This window comes from Hemicordylus capensis, chromosome 3, assembly GCF_027244095.1.
Source record: "Hemicordylus capensis ecotype Gifberg chromosome 3, rHemCap1.1.pri, whole genome shotgun sequence".
Classification (NCBI taxonomy): domain Eukaryota; kingdom Metazoa; phylum Chordata; class Lepidosauria; order Squamata; family Cordylidae; genus Hemicordylus; species Hemicordylus capensis.
The window spans coordinates 314,787,356-314,803,621 of NC_069659.1; the positions used below are offsets into that span (position 1 = coordinate 314,787,356).

Here is a 16,266-nt window from a genome sequence, read left to right on the forward strand (position 1 = left end):
GGCCGGGATCCCCACAGACTGCCAGCCGTGGCAGGTTTGCTGCTGTGCCGCTGCCGGGATCGGGCCTGATCCCGGCGGTACATATGTGCAGGTAAAACCGGGCTAGGCTTCCTCAGCTTGGTTTTGCCTGCATGTGTGAATAGCTTCACTGTTTACTGTGCTAAAAGTAACCTCCTTGTATACACAAAATTCCTCAACCATTTAAAAAAAAAACCAAACCCAATCAGCATAACTTAAGTTCCCTCCATTTTAAAAACCATGTACATGTCATCATCCTCAAAAATGAAACTGCTGAGCAGAAGCCATGAATTTTTGACCGTCAGCTTTTTAATACAGTGATTTAGCAAGGGAATTTACACATACAATCTTACTTACAAAAAGAAGAGGTTTAGACATAGCAATGCAATTTACAATATGGGGAGGTCATTCACACAATCAAAAACTGGTCAGTTGTGTGGAAGCAAGGTAAAAGGAAAACCTGTGTAGAAGTGATTGTGTGGAAACAAGGTAGGAGGAAAAGCAAGGTAGGAGGAAAATTGGGAGCACACACAGCTCCCAAACCTAGATAAAACACAGTTTTTGATTGTGTGAATGACCTCAAGGTCTTATTGGGCCTCATTCCTCCACACCCTGTTTTCCCTATGATTGCATATCAGTAATCCAAAAACTTTTGGTTTAAGATGAGAATTAAGATGCTTTACATTTTCAATTGTGTTCTAAAAAGAATGGAAATTGCAAGTTAAGGTGCCCATCAACTTCCACACCATATAAGCTGTAAAGACTTTGTACAGTCTGGTATATGATGATGGCTTTAGAAATTAGGCTCCATGCACCCACACTTTGCCTTGATCAGAGATGCATCAAGCAGAAATTCATCAGGGGCATCTTTAGGATGTGATTAGGAAAACTGTTAAATGTCTGTCTGGATTCATCCCAGGCAAAGTGTGGATGCATTCACACACACACACAGCACACACAGAAGCTCTTCACACGATTAGTGTGAAGAGCCTCTGGGGGTTTCCCCACAGACGAGCAGACAGTCTGCTCTGGGTGGCCGCAATGGCTGCCTACACGACTGCCAGTTTCATCACTGAGCTGGCTGGGGAGTTTGGCTCCAGCATGCCCTGCATGAGCGCGCAGGGCATGCTGGAAAGACCCCTGAGCCGGGAGGCTGAAGCCACAGCGCGGAGCCACACTGCGGCTACTCATGATTAGAAAAGCCAGGTTTGCGGAGCGCTCGCTCCCCAAACCCAGTTTAAGGGGAGGGGTAGTTTGGCGGGTTAACCGCCTGGAAGCCACTGGGCTGACCTGTGAGCCTGGAGGCTCCCACGATCAGGCAAAATCGGGCTAGGCTCCCCTAGCCCCATTTCACCTGATCATGGGAATAGCCCCACACCACACACACACACACACACCATATTCCCTCCCTCTCTCTCTCTCTCTCTCTCTCTCTCTCTCTCTCTCTCTCTCTCTCACACACACACACAACCCCAACCATTCACACACACACTGCAGCCAGACACAGACACACACACTGAAGCCATACATAGACACACACACTGCAGACACCCCCCCCATACACACACCCTGCAGTCTAGGGAGCCCAGAGGAGCCCTTTGCAGCCTTGCTAGATGGAGCGTATCTTCTCCCACCCCCTGCTTACACCCAGCTGCACAACACAGTGTGTTGGTTTTGGCTGGAGGTTGGGACGAAATGCACATGGTTTTGAAGAACTGATGACTGTTGAGTAAGCGATGACCGGAGTTGAACCTCGCTTTTTTTGAGGCAAAGGAGCAGTATTAAAAGGTATAGCTGCAGTGTGGGAAGGAAGGAAGAGGGCAGGGAAGGAAAGGGCTGTACTCTAAAGGCTTGGACAGGGAAGGAGCTGACTGCCATACTGGTTGTGGGCAATGCTGTGGGCAACAGGAACATAGGAAGCTGCCATATATTGAGTTAGACCATTGGTCCATCTAGCTCAGTATTGTCTACACAGATGGCAGAGGCTTCTCCAATGATGTTTCAAAAGTCCTACTGTATAGACTCTTTTAGCAGTAAAGATGCATTTTTCAGCCTCTTAAAACACAGCTTTTAACCATCAAGTGGGTCCCAGAGAGATATTTAAAAAGGCACTTTTCTGGTATGCAAACGAAAGCCTGAAACTATGTGAATGGACTACAAAATCATTTAAATACCACTTCCTCAGTCTGAAAAAACACCAACAACCCTTTAAACCCATTCAAAAGAGAAACAATTTAAACTGCTCTATCTAAGCCATTTGTCAATGCATCTTCACCAAATTTGCAGCAGAGGTGTCTCTTGTCACCTAGCTGATGGCCAGGCAGATTGGACAAAGGATTTTGATTTTATAAGCAATAGAATATTCAGGGCTTATAATGGTGGAATGTTGAAACTACTCTCCATCTTACAATTGTGCCAGTATAATTAAACTGTTGGTTATGTGATCGAGCACAAAAACGTTGTGGAGATGGGCCATGGGATACATGTTTGCCAAGAGATGGAGACAGGCCCCTAGATACATTCTCACTTGCGCATGTATTTGTAAATATCCAGTTTGTACATTCCAAATACCTTACCCCAATAGGTAGGTGTGGAAATGTTATGTACTAACATTGAATAGGAGGATTAAACAATGCCTTGAAGGTGACCTGTAAAGCCATGTTTTCATGCCTGTTATTGTGAATCACTGGCTGAAATGCAGAGCAAGGGTGCATTGGTACAGCAAGAGAGCAGCCTAATAAAACTTCCCAACTAACAGCACTGGTGCAACAGGGAAGCAGCAGTTTTTGACACCCTCTAGAGATGCGCCCGAACTGTGGTTCGAAGTGTGGTTCAAGCACTTTTAGGGAAATTTAAAGAAAAAGGAGAGCAGGTGCTCACCTGCTCTCCGCTGCTCCTCCCAGCTTCCTCCTGGGGTGTCACTGGTCCCAACCCCCCCATGCTCCATCAGCATGCACATGGCATCCACGAATGCATGGGTACCATGTGCATGCTGATGGTGCATGGGACTTTTTGGGAACAGCGCCACCCCAGCAGGAAGCTGGAAGGAGTGGCGGAGGGCAGGTAAGCACCTGTTCTCCTTTTTCTTAAATTCCCCTTTTTAATTCCTCCCAAAGTGCTTGAACTGTGCTTCAAACTATAGTTTAGGCACATCCCTAACATACCATCCCTTTCCATAGGCAGCCCACTGTGCCACCTGAAAATATTTCCTTGAGGGTTCTAAAGCCTTCGGGGACATATTTTCTGCAGGCACACAGGGCTTCCTGAGGAAGAGGAAGTTGTCAAAAATGGTCACTTTCCCATTGCAGTTAGAATGTTCACTGCACTGGGGCATCTCTCATTGCACTGTTGCATCCTTGGTCTGTATGTCAGCCATTGATGATTTCAGGTACATGATGCAGCACATATACTTTTTGCTTTGAAAACATTTGAAAACATTTCATATGAGTGTAAAACTGTCCAAAGAAGTGTACAAACTGTACAAAGAAGAAGATTTCACTGATTCTCCTCATTTCACTATAGATTTGTGCAAGAACATCCCCCCTCAGATATGAGGAATGTTACCTACAGTCAGAAACTCTTTGGTGCTTCATAACTTCATTGTCTACTTAATCCTCCTTCTGTCTACCCCTGTTCCAATGTTATGGAAAAATGGTACAAATATGCTAAAGACATGATATCCATGATTTAAAATAACAGAACAATGCAATAAGATTGATTTACACTTAAGTATGTTTGGTACAGATGAAAATAGATTTACAAAACATGTTACATTTGTTTTTTTGGATAAAAATTGCAAGAGGATCTAGAATGGCCTAGGATAGAAACAAAATCGCATGTCTAAAAGGCCCCAGAAGAGCTGGATACTTGTAGACATCACATGCTCTTCTAATACTGGAAGAAAGGCAACCATACAGTGCATTGTAAACAATCACAGAGAAGTGAGAACACTCAACTGCAGACATAACCTAATCGCTCCATCCTATGAAATACCTACTTCCTTGGTAGCCTGTTGTGGCTCTCTCAGAACTGCTTATGGTCATGAGCCACCCCTTATCCCACCAGGCACTGAACACTATGAGGAGCAGGGTATTTTCCTGTACAGGCAAGGGTCTGCAAATCTGCCAGCTGGGTCAGAAAAAGCTGTCCATCATGGAGTTCAAAAAGAAAGATAGCAGAGCATGTCCTGGAAGACATTTAGCAACTCTCTCCATAGCCTTATATAGGAACAAGCATTTTATCCACGAGACTGTGCTTCCCTCCCTTATATATTGTTCTGTGCTTTCAGGGTCACTCACTTTCACAGTTTAATGAACAGGCCCTTGATAGATTATTTATTCAGTGTACACAGTTCCTTCAGGTGGGTCATGCAAAAATGTCTTCAAGACCACAAACCTTTCTTTGGTGTGCTACCCCAAAGATTTACAAAGATGCTCATGAGCTTATGATATTTTTTCTGATTACTCAGATGAGCATTTGGCCATGCCACATGCAGAGGGTCATGTGCCTGGGGCCATATGATTCACTATGACATCTGAGAATCTAGAATGGGTATAACGTTGCTCACCTTCTTGTGAAAATCATGAATGCAATGATCTCTCTCTCTCTCTCTCTCTCTCTCTCTCACACACACACACACACACAGCAGAAGTAAATTCAGAACATTAGCATCTGCTGAAAGATGGCTCAAGGCCAGCACACAGGCTTTGCATTATGAACCTACTGCACAGAAGTGGCGACAAATGGTTTGGAGAAGGAAACATAATTGCTGTCTACAACATCAATCGTGCTCAATCAAAATAATAATATCAAGGCCTCTGTTATTGATCTCTTTAGGCTCAACAGCTCATACATCAATGCCCTGTTTCTTTGCACTACATTATTAACCCTTTGTGGGCAAAATGCCACTTGACTGCAAGACGTAAAAAGCTTTGCATCAGCGATGGGAAAATAACGCCCCTTCAAGCTTGTACGGAAGAATTGTCCACCTTGTACCTCGGGACAGTGAGGCAAGGGAGCAACAGTGTAAAAATGCCTGTGATCTTTGGAGCATGTACTAGTTAACCAAATTCCCATCTGTCTTGCCTATTGAATTAATTAGAAGAATAACATTCAAAGGCCTTTGTGCGTATGTGAGATAGGAAAGGGAATGATGAAGCATGATCAGAGACTATGAGTGCATGTGTAACGTCCCAGTAGCAGACAGATGGTGCCCTCGATTCCATTATTAAGAATTGCCACTGTCAGAAAAATTAAATGTAGTTGTGTAATATATAGGGATGGTAATAAATTCTAATTCCTTCAGGCTCCAGGGATAGTTTCAGCAAGGTTTTGCTTCTTTTCAATTTATGCCCTTAATACGTTTTCAAGCTTCTCACCAAGTCTGCATAATAAACATGGCTTCTGTTCCTTCTGAGATCTCTGCACTGCTTGAGATATACATTTCCATTGGATGTCAGGCTGAGGAAATCGACTGGGATTGACCTGGAGCAAGTTCAGATCGGAGCTCATATCCGCCTAGGCCGAGGTCTCCTTCATAAATGTTTTCTTCACCTAGAGGCTGAGGTGAATCTATTCTGCTCTGTGCTGGCAGTGGAGAAAGGTCTGAGGCTGCACAATTCATTGCCAGTTCATCATTATTGACAATCAAGTCCATATCATCATCCTTTAGTTGCTCCTACATGTTTTTTTTAAGAGGAAAAAAGATTTTTAAAAGTTGCTTATCAATGACAGAAAGTCTCACAAGATGTCTTTGTAGTTCCATCCAAATCAGGCTGGACTTGATTTGAATGCTTTATTGAATTCCTTTAGTTCTACTGATCTCAGTTTGCACTGCCTTACCAGACAAGGCAAAACACACTTTATTAAATGAATACCAACACCCTATTCCTTAGGCTCAGGACAACATTTTAATATTTTATTGAATGTTTTATTTTAAAATATTTATACACTGCTTTTCAACAAAAAGTTCACAAAATAGTTTATATCGCAGAGAAATAAAAAAGAGTTAAATGATTGAAAATGTAAGTATACATTATGATGCAAAATTATATTAAATAAATAAATAAATATGCAAGCTCCCCAACTCAAAAGCCCCTTGGGCATGCAGAAGCTTGGATGCATAAACAACATTTCTATGTGTGCAAGGAATCTTCCCATTCATTTCCCTAGCTGGGTCAACTCTCTGTGGGTACATGTTAAACTACGTTTTCCATTGAAGTAAATTGTATACACCAGCATGGTACAGGGACATTTCCAGGAAGAGCTGAGAAAGAACTCTGGAGAAACTCCGCCAGTCACTGCAGACAACATTGAAATAAATGGACCAATGGACTGACCCAGTATAAGTCAGCTTCATATGAATGTGTGTGGATTCAAGCTATAGTTTGCTTATTTAATATTCCAGACCAGTAATTAAGAACGTAAGAGGAGTCCTGCTGTATCAGACTAAAGATCTGTCCGGTCTAGCATCCTGTATCCCACAGTGGCCAACTAGATGTCTCTGGGAAGTCCACAAGTAGAAGATGAAGACATACCCTCTCCCACCATTTCTCCCTTGCAGATGATATCCAGAAGCATATCGCCTCTGAAACTGGAGGCAGCATATAGTCATCATTACTAGTAGTCAGAATTATTGTCCATGTTTATTGTCCATGTCCCTGCTTATCGTCTTTGTTTTCAAAGCCATTCGAGCTGGTGGCTACCACATTTTGTGCAATGAATTCTATAAAATAATCATTCACTGTATGAAGAAGTACTCCCTTTTATTCTAAACCTCTTGCCATTCACATCCATGGGATGACCCAAAGGTTCTAGTGTTATGAGAGAGGGAGAAATACTCCCTATCCACTTTCATCACACTTTGCATAAGGTTATAAACCTCAGTCATGCTCCTGCTTTATCACTTTTGCTTCAAATGTTGTAGCCTTTCTCTGTAAGGAAGATGCTCCAGCCCACTGATCATTTTAGTTGCCGTCTTCTGCACATTATTATATAATGAAGCATGATCTAGTGATAGTTTCCTCCAAAACCTGACTCCAAAGGGAACTACACTCTTCTGTGTGTGAATGGCTCAGAAGTGGCCGGTGAGGGCGCTGCTGTGGGGGGGGGGGAGCAGTGAAAGGAAACTTTAAAAGACATTACCTTTCATACTGCTGGTACCTGGCAGCTGTTGGGAGCAGCAGCATTCTGCCCAGCATCCTGCATGGTGGCTTCCCTGCCTACGGCACTCATCTGGCCACTGAGTACGCACAGAGGTCAGATGAAACCCATTGGTGGGGCAGCAGTGGTGGGGAGAAGTGCCAACTACCCACAGAGCCTCACTTTTGTAATGCCAGGTTGGTCCAGAATAAATAAGAAATCATCCATGATCTGATTATGGATGAAGGGACAGACATGGTATGTATCACAGAGCCTTGGTTGAGGGAGGCTGGTGGCCAGTTTGGTCTCAGCTTTTCCTTCCAGGGTACTCTGTTGAGGAGCACGGGAGAGGATGTAGGTGGGGATGTGGAATGGCTGTGGTCTATGAGAATAACATCTCCCTTACCTTGTTGAAGTATACATATCGAATATGTATACTTAAGTTTGGGGACCTGGGATACAGTGGGACTTTTATTGGTGTACCAATCACCCCACTGCCCAAGAATCTCTAACTGAGCTGACAGACTTGGTCTCAGGTTTGGCATTAGAGTCTCTCAGGCTTATGGTGTTAGGGAACTTCAGTGTTAATTTCGAGACCAAATTGTCCAAGGTGGCTCAGAAGTTCATAGCAGCCATAACTATGGGCCTAGCCCATGCGGTCCAGGACAGAAGCATGTTGCTGGACACACACTATCTAATCTTTTACTCTGATCAGGGTGGTGTACTGTGGGTTGGGACTGCTGTGATTTCTCCATTGTCATGGACAGACCACCATCTGACTAAGGTTGGACTCACAATCATGTCCCACCTCTGCAGGGGTAAGGGGCCTATTAAGATGGTCTACTCAAGAAGCTTATTGGATCCAATAGGATTCAAAGAAGCTTTGAAAGTATTTAGTGTTGGCTCTGCTGGTGATTCTGTTGATGCCCTGGTGGCAAACCGGAACAGCAAACTCACCAAGGCAATAGACACGATCGCTCCTAAGTGTCCTATTCCACCCGCTTTGAAATTGGCCCCTTGGTAGACGGAAGAACTATGGGAGCTGAAGTGGCAAGATAGATGATTGGAGTGCAAGTGGCTAAAGACTTGATTAGAATCTGACAGATTACAACATAGAGAACATTTGAAGACCTATGCTCAGGCAATATGTGTGGCAAAGAAGCTATTCTTTTCTGCCTGAATTGCATCTGCAAGCTCACATCCAGTGGAGTTGTTTAGGATTGTGAGAGGGTTGGTACACGCCCCTCCTCCCTTGGATCAGAATTTTGAACCATCAATTACCCATTGTGACATTTTAAATGAGTTTTTGTTTTGATATAATCTCTCATATTTGGGTCGCCTTAGATTCAGACCCCACAATTATTGCAGTCTAATGCGGAGATGTCCAGCAACTCCTCTTGTGGTTAGGCTGGATCAGTTTCAGTCTGTGACTCCTGATGATGTGGATAAGCTTCTTGGAATGGTGGCCTACCATCTCTTCTCTTGACCCTTGCCTGACATGGCTTATGCTCTCTGGCAGGGGAGTTGTTGTAGAAGGCCTGGTAGATATTATAAATGCTTCTCTGAGGGAGGTCAGGATGCCTTCCTGTCTTAAGGAGGCAATCATTAGACCTCTTCTGAAGAAGTCTGTTTTAGATTCCTCAGAGTTAAGTAACTATAGGCCTATCTCCAACCTTCCATGCACGGTAAATGAGAGGGTGGTGGCCTCTCAGCTCCAGGCAGTCGTGGAGAAAACTGATTATCTAGACCCATTTCAAACTGGTTTTGGGGTGGGCTATGGAGTGGAGACTGCCTTGGTTGGCTTGATGGATGATCAACAGGAAATTGACAGAGGGAGTATGACTGTTGGCCCTATTGGATCTCTTGGTGGTTTTCAATGCTGTCAACCATAGTGGAGTGTCTGAGGGGGTTGGGAATGGGAGGCACTGCTTTGCAGTGATTCCGCTCCTACCTCTCTGGCAGGTTCCAGATGGTGTCGCTCTTCAAAACATGAACTTTTATATGGCATCCCCTAGGCTCCATACTGTGTCCAGTGATTTTTAACATCTACATGAAACCGCTGGGAGAGATGATCAGGGGATTTGGTGCAGGGTGTTATCAGTATGCTGACACCCAAATCAATTTCTTCATGTCAACATCATCAGGAGAAGGCATAACCACCTTAAATGCCTGCCTAGAGGCAGTGATGGGCTGGATGAGGGATAACAAATGGAGACTGAATCAAAATAAGGAGATACTTATAGTGTGGGGTCAGAACTCAGGAGACAATTTTGATCCGCCAGTTCTGGATGGGGTCACAATTCCCCAGAAGGAACAGATACACAATCTGAGAGTGCTTCTGGAGTCAAACCCCTCCCTGGTATATCACTTTGAGGCAGTGGCCAGAGGAGTTTTTTATCAGCTTTGGCTGATACTCCAGCTGTGTCTGTTTCTTGAGAAAAATGACTTAAGAACAGGGGTACACATGGTGTTAATCTCCAGACTTGACTATGTAATGTGCTCTATATGGGGTTGCCTTTGTACATAGTCTGGAAACAGCAGTTGGTATAGAATGTGGCAGCCAGGTTGGTCTCTGGGTCATCTCAAAGAGACCATATCACTTCGCTATTAAAAGAACTATACTGGTTACCAATAAGTTTTTGGGCAAAATATAAGGTGCTGGTTATAACCTATATAGCCCTAAACAGCTTAAGCCCAGGGTATTTAAGAGAATGAGGCTATTCACACGGTGGAGCAAAATCGGGCTAGCAGAGGCTAGCCCGATTTTGCCCCATCGTGTGAACCACTGGGCTCAGCTGTGAGCCCGGTGGTTCCTAGGCGGGTAACCCTCCTAAGTACCTCTGCCCTTAAACCAGGTTTGCGGAGTGAGTGCTCCGCAAACCTGGTTTTAATAATAAAACCTGGTTTTAATAATAATAATAATGAAAACCTGGTTTTAATAATTTAATAATAAACCTGGTTTTAATAATAATAAAACCTGGTTTTAATAATAAGCTTCGCCCCACAGCTACTCACGAGGAGACCCCCTGAGGGAAGGTGAAAAGCTGCCTTCCAGCTCCGGGGATCTCGCCAGCATGCCCTGTGCACTCATGCAGGGCATGCTGGAGCTTCCGGGGGCTGATCGGCCCCCGCCGGCTCCGTCACAGAGCCGGCAATCATGTGGGCGGTCGATCCGGCCACCCAGGGCTCCCTCCCCACTAACCGCCCCAAACCAGGTCTCACTGATCGTGAGACCCGGTCCAATGTCTCCTTCACGATAAGCCGCATTGCCCATTGAGATCATTCAGAGAGATGCAGTTGCAGTTGCCACCAGCTTGTCTGGTGGCGACACGGGGACGGGCCTTCTCTGTTGCCACCCCGAGACTCTGGAATGTGCTCCCTGCTGAAATAAGAGCCTCACCATTTCTGACAACTTTTAAAAAATCTATTCACCCAAGCTTTTTAACTAGACCTGTGGTTTTACACTGTTTTAAGGATTTAATTTCTGTTTTAATTTGTTTATGTTGTTGTAAACTGCTCAGAAGCAGAAATTTGGAGTGGAGTACAAATATAACAAACAAACAAACAAACATGCACATGCAATTTATTTACTTACCCCATATGCTCTAGGGCTAGTCAATAATCTGGCCACAGGATTACACCATTCTGGTAAAGTTGTCGTAAGTGGTGGCCCAGAGTGGGTGAGAATGGGCTTCAAATATCTGTGGAATCTGTTAAGGACTAATTCCCACCAATATATACACAATGCTATAACATGGCAAGTATTGTAATCAGAAAAGGTTGGCAGCTGTCATCATCAGCAAAGGAAAACAAGTGCAATGTTGTGTATGAGTCCATTTCACAAATCACTTTATGAATCTTTCATATTCATTGCTGGATTTGTTTCTCCTCCAAATATACTTAATGAAGTCTATTATGTAGGAAATATACTTTTATTTTATTCTGGTTTGGGCCTCTGTGCATGCACGGGGGCCATCTTAGCAACCTCCTTGCATGTGCAGCAAATTGTGTGGTCACACAAATGATCTCGGTGCATGCACGGAGGTAACTAAAATGGCCTCTCTGTGTGTGTGCAGAGACCCGAACCGTGTCGCAGAAGGCCCAAACTTGGCCCCTGCCAGCTCAGGCTACTCTGGGGGAGGCTGGTGGGGGGTGAGAGGCAGCCTCTGCCCTCCCCCCCCCCGCAGCTGCCATTGCTACTGCAGGTAGAAGTTGTGAGTAGTAAATGACTCCCCTCCTACCAGCTCTACCTTTAGGGAACTCCCTCGTCCCCTAAATCTGCTGAGGATTCCCCTTCACCAGTAACCCCCCCTTTACTGGATTCCCCTTTACTAGTAGAGTAAAGTGATTCTCACTGGATTCCCCTTTCCCAGTAGAGCTGAGCCAGTTCAACATCGAGCCTGGCTCAAATCAAACCAGCTCGCACATACCTAGAAGTGAGAGAGTGATGACTCATCACACAAGCAAGCCACCATGTGATGCTACATTCACTGATGGTTGAATATGCCTGGTTTTTAGCCTTTTAAAATTATTGTTTTTGTTTTTATGTTTGTCAATCTTTGCTAAATTTAAACAATTTTGTAATAAAAATTCTGGCAATTCCGGCAAATTTTGAAGGCATGTTTAAGGTGAAACTGGCCAAACAGAGCAGTTCTGGCAAAATTCGAAGGTTCTGAAGGGATGGAATATGGCAGTTCTCAGGAGTGGGGGCAAGTTGTAAAGTTTCTTACAAAGTTTCAAGGGGGTGGCAAACCACAGTTTGGTGGCAGTGGATGTGGTGTCATTCTCATTTTTCTTTCTTTTTTCCACAGTTTAAACCTTGCCCCTGCAGGCAGTGGTGGCAGCACTAGCCATGACATACTGCCATCCTGAGGGGAATTTTGAGAAGGGCGGAGGGAGGGGGAGAAGGTGGCTGCCAGTCGGCCAAGAAATTTCTCAGGCTTGCCCAAGAATTTGCTGGAATTGACTGGCCATTATCACTGCCTGAGACTTATGGTGGAGAAAACAGAAGGTGGATTTTGGTTATGAGAGAATATGGTGAAGAAAATAGGAGGAGCATTTCAGATCAGCATTAACACTTACTAGCCGACCCGCACAGAGCATCTGTGTGCTCTTTGGGGCTGGCTGTCCCCCCTCCCTCCTGCTCCATTCTCCCTCCCTCCCCCCCTCCCACCCCACTCTCTTGCCCCCCTCTCTCCCATACCACTCTCTTGCCCCCACCCTCCCACCCCTCTCTTGCCCCCCTCCCCTCCCTCCTACCCAATTCTCTCCTGCCCTCCCTCCCCCTCCTGACCCACTCTCTCCTGCCCTCCCTTCCCCCTGCCCCACTCTCTCTTGCCCTCACCCTCCCTCTTGTCCTCCTCCTCCCCTCCCCCTCCTTCTTGCCCTCTCCGCTTCCCACACTGAGTACCTTACCTCCGCTGCCACAGGCCAGGCCCTCCCTACCGAGTGGCAGGTGGCCAAAAAGGCCCCCGCCGCCGCAGTTCCTTCTCCTGGGCGGCAAACAGAGAAGTTCCACCGCCTGGTTCCCTCCTGCACTGCCCTCCCACAGGTGCCTTTGCTCCATGGGCGCCTCCGCCACAGGCCCGCTGCTGCTGCCTCGCCTCTGCAGCCGGGCCTGCAGGCCTGCCGCCGGGCCGAGTACCAGCTCCGTGCCCCGCCGCTTGCCACCCAGTGCCATCCATTTCAAGTGGGCCAGCCCGCCGCCACGCCCGGGCCCACCACTGCCTTGCCTCCGCAGCCGGGGCTGAGTGCCAGTTCTGCGGCCCGCCGCTGGCCTCCCAGTGCCAGCCAGTCCCCAGCTAGCAGGCCGGCCTGCCACTGCCATTGGCCTGCGCCCCAGCCAATCAGATGGCTTGCCGGGACGCATTTTCCCTGGCACACCTAGGAGAAATAAATATATAGATCATGCCACTACCAACTTGCCTGAAATACCAGCCTTCAGGGGTGTAGCTACAATTGAGCGGATGGGTTTAAAGAACCTGCCCCCACCCCCCAGCTCCAGCCGTCCCTATTTTCTTAATCGTCTCTCTCCCTCTGAGAGAGGTGAACACAGCCCCACTCTCCCCTAGTTACTTCCCTGCCAGCAATGCAAGGGCTTCGTCAAGCTCAGAACTTTATGAGCTTCAGCAGAAATCTTATTCGACCACAGGAAGGAAACAGAAATCTTACTCAGGGGATGTGTACAGCAAGCTATCTGGGCATATCATTTTTATCTAACTTCTGTGATGCCCTGAAAAGGTGCCCCCATAGACAATTGCATGTAACTATTCAAGATGCAGCTGCATGAACTACTGTGTGAGAAGTAAATGGCTAGTAATTGTCTAATCTTCTGCTTCCCTCAAAGTGCTCATTCAGCATTTTATAAATGAAATCAAGGTCCCCCTTTTCAAGAGGCAAATGTATTGCATGAAATGTTAAGCCACTTGATAGCTGGGGAGTGAGTTTTAAGTCTTTTTTCTGTAATGTGCTCTTTCTGAGAATTCTACACATTTATTTTACACTTCATACTTCAGTGCTCCTTTATATAAAATTATGTAAATAATCTAGAAACAGACTTATGCTATTGTTTTGCACCTGTCTTTCCAATCTTTTCAACCGAGAGATGTATCAAGATAAAAGAAAATCTGCTCATCTTCAGCAATTAGATCATCCTTATATCTGTCGAGATTGATTCCCTCCAATATCACTTCTACCTTTTGCCGCTTTCCAAATGTGCCTTTTCCCCTGTTCTGAGGAGAGCAGGTTGCCAGCTCTTTATTCACTGACTCACATACTGCTCAAACTTGCATGCCCGTTGTTGCACAATGTGCATGCAATTGCAGAAGTGCGCTCATGCACATATGCAAAAATTATGCAAACGCAGTTGCGCAACAGAACAGTCATTTGTGCATGAGAAAGCACTTGCACTACGGTGTGCCTATTGTGTTACAGTGTGCATGTAAGCGTGCACAGAATGTGAGCCAGTGTGCTTTAGAACAATTCCTGAGCCCTTTGGCTTTGATTATCATATTTGGCAAGAAAGGCTGTTATGACTATGATCTGGCATCATAGCCGGAATGGCTAGAGGTCCTGTAGAATAAATCACTAAGTTTTTATGTGGACCAATGATGAGGGATCTTTTGAGTAAATGGGTTTCACTTCTAGTCCCTGAACACTAGACCCTTTCTAGTCCCTTTGTTTGTGTAAATTCTGGGGCTTTTCAGGCTATCCTGTCCCCCAGTTTCCCCAGAAAGCAGCTCCTGGACACTGAGGGGTTTTGGCTGGAAAGCACTCCATGTGGCATAAGGGGCTGCAACTGGAAGATGAACTTGGCAACCCCTTGATGCAAATGGGAAAGCATCATAGGCATGCACAAGTAGGTGTTGGGATCCTGACCACTATTTTTCATTAAGGGCATGATCAGAGCTAGCTCCAGATTAGAGAGGGTCCTAGGCAAAGGGCTCTCCTTTGTGGGTGGTCACAGGTGGATTTACCAGCCAGTGGTAAATAGCAGCAGCAGCAGCAACACTCTCCTTAGTGCGAGGGCAGCTGGAGCTGCCATTTTAATTAATTCCTCCACAATTCTTGGGTATTACACTCCAGATATCATGAAGGGTTAAAGTGGCAATTCTAGCATCTGAACATGAAAGAGAGGAGACTTTTAAAGGACCCAGTGGCATTGCAAGTTTCATAGCAGTGGGCCCGTCGAAGGTGCTAGGCATCTGACATTTGCCCAAGACTGCCATCTGCTGATGTTGGCCCTGGCACAATCAAGACAAAGCTAAACATTTTTCTCAGTCCCATTGCTTGACTTTCTCCCACTGGAAGCAATGGGACACACAAGATTGAATTGTGCCCTAAGGTTCATTTAAACCACTTCCAAGGTATGAGAAATACCATGTCCAAAAAGAACAGGAAAGAAACCTGATTCACCGTAGAATACTATAGCAGGATCTTATCTGAAGGTTTGCCATAAATGGATTGGGTCCCTTATTGGTGGCACAGTGGTAAAACTGCCGCCCTGTAACCAGAAGGTTACAAGTTCGATCCTGACCAGGGGCTCAAGGTTGACTCAGCCTTCCATCCTTCCGAGGTCGGTAAAATGAGTACCCAGAATGTTGGGGGCAATATGCTAATCATTGTAAACCGCTTAGAGAGCTCTGGCTATAAAGCGGTATATAAATGTAAGTGCTATTGCTATTGCTATTGCTTATGATCTACAGGACCCTTCAATGAGAATTAATCTGCAGTCCTTAATGGGCTGATGAGCTTATCTGGGGCTTTTACGCACACCCGGTTTTACCACGGCTTTATGGGGAGGCTTTACTGCGAACTCAGAGTTGTCCCCTAAACCCGACACAAATAGTGGATTTTTTAAAATCCCAGATATAAATCGGGTTACACTCTAATGCACTGTGAAAAACCCAGATTGTTTGTGAACTGTTCCATGATAACTCGCAGGGACTTTGGGGTAAATCATTGTGGAGGAGATGTGAGTTAAAGGGATTCAAAAGCCCTGTGTGAAAAGCTTCCTGGAAAACCATATTTCCTAATGTTTTCTGGGCCCAGGTTTGATAGGTTATAGCCATGTAAGAGAGGGTGGGTTTATTATAGGGATGTGCAAAATGTTTCGGATACAAAACATTTTGTACCCAAAACAGCCCGTTTCGGGTGTTTTGTAGACAAACAACAACAACACCTGTTTTCCAGATCCAAAGGTTTTGTATACAAAACAAAACGTCCCTGTTTCGGCTACAAAACATTTTGTTGTTTTGGATCTCAACTTTGTGGCGATCTCTGAGATAGTCTCTATTTTGTGTTTGACATTTCTTTGAATTTCCTGCCCTTCCAGCCTTCCGATTGGTGACCTAAAGCATGGGCTGACCTGCTGACGATTCCTTCCTTGTTCTCCATTGGCTCTTTTGCTTCTTGCCACTTTACTGACCCCACATTGGCCAGGGGAAGGATTGAAGAACGGGCAAGGGAGGGGAGTTCAAGGAGGGGTTTTCAATTCATTCAGCAAGTTAGTAGTCGCCATTCTGCCTCATTGGAGAAAGAGAGAGAGAGCGAGAGAGAGAGAGAACTAGTTTGCAGCATGCCTCAAGTTGCCATAATGCCATGCCATTG

General features: G+C 45.5%; 1 protein-coding gene across 2 annotated transcripts in view; it reads right to left on the reverse strand.

Moving 5' to 3' along the window:
• Positions 1 to 3,015: 3,015 nt before the first annotated feature.
• Positions 3,016 to 16,266, reverse strand: part of SLC9A9 (solute carrier family 9 member A9) — a 455,942-nt gene continuing 442,691 nt past the window's right edge. For both annotated transcript variants that reach the window (XM_053308421.1, XM_053308419.1), the window contains 2 exons: positions 10,754 to 10,859; positions 3,016 to 5,695 (listed from right to left, as the gene is read on the reverse strand). In XM_053308421.1, the coding sequence (XP_053164396.1) occupies positions 5,474 to 5,695; positions 10,754 to 10,859 (328 nt within the window). In that variant the 3' untranslated portion in view covers positions 3,016 to 5,473. The remainder of the gene's footprint in view (positions 5,696 to 10,753; positions 10,860 to 16,266) is intronic.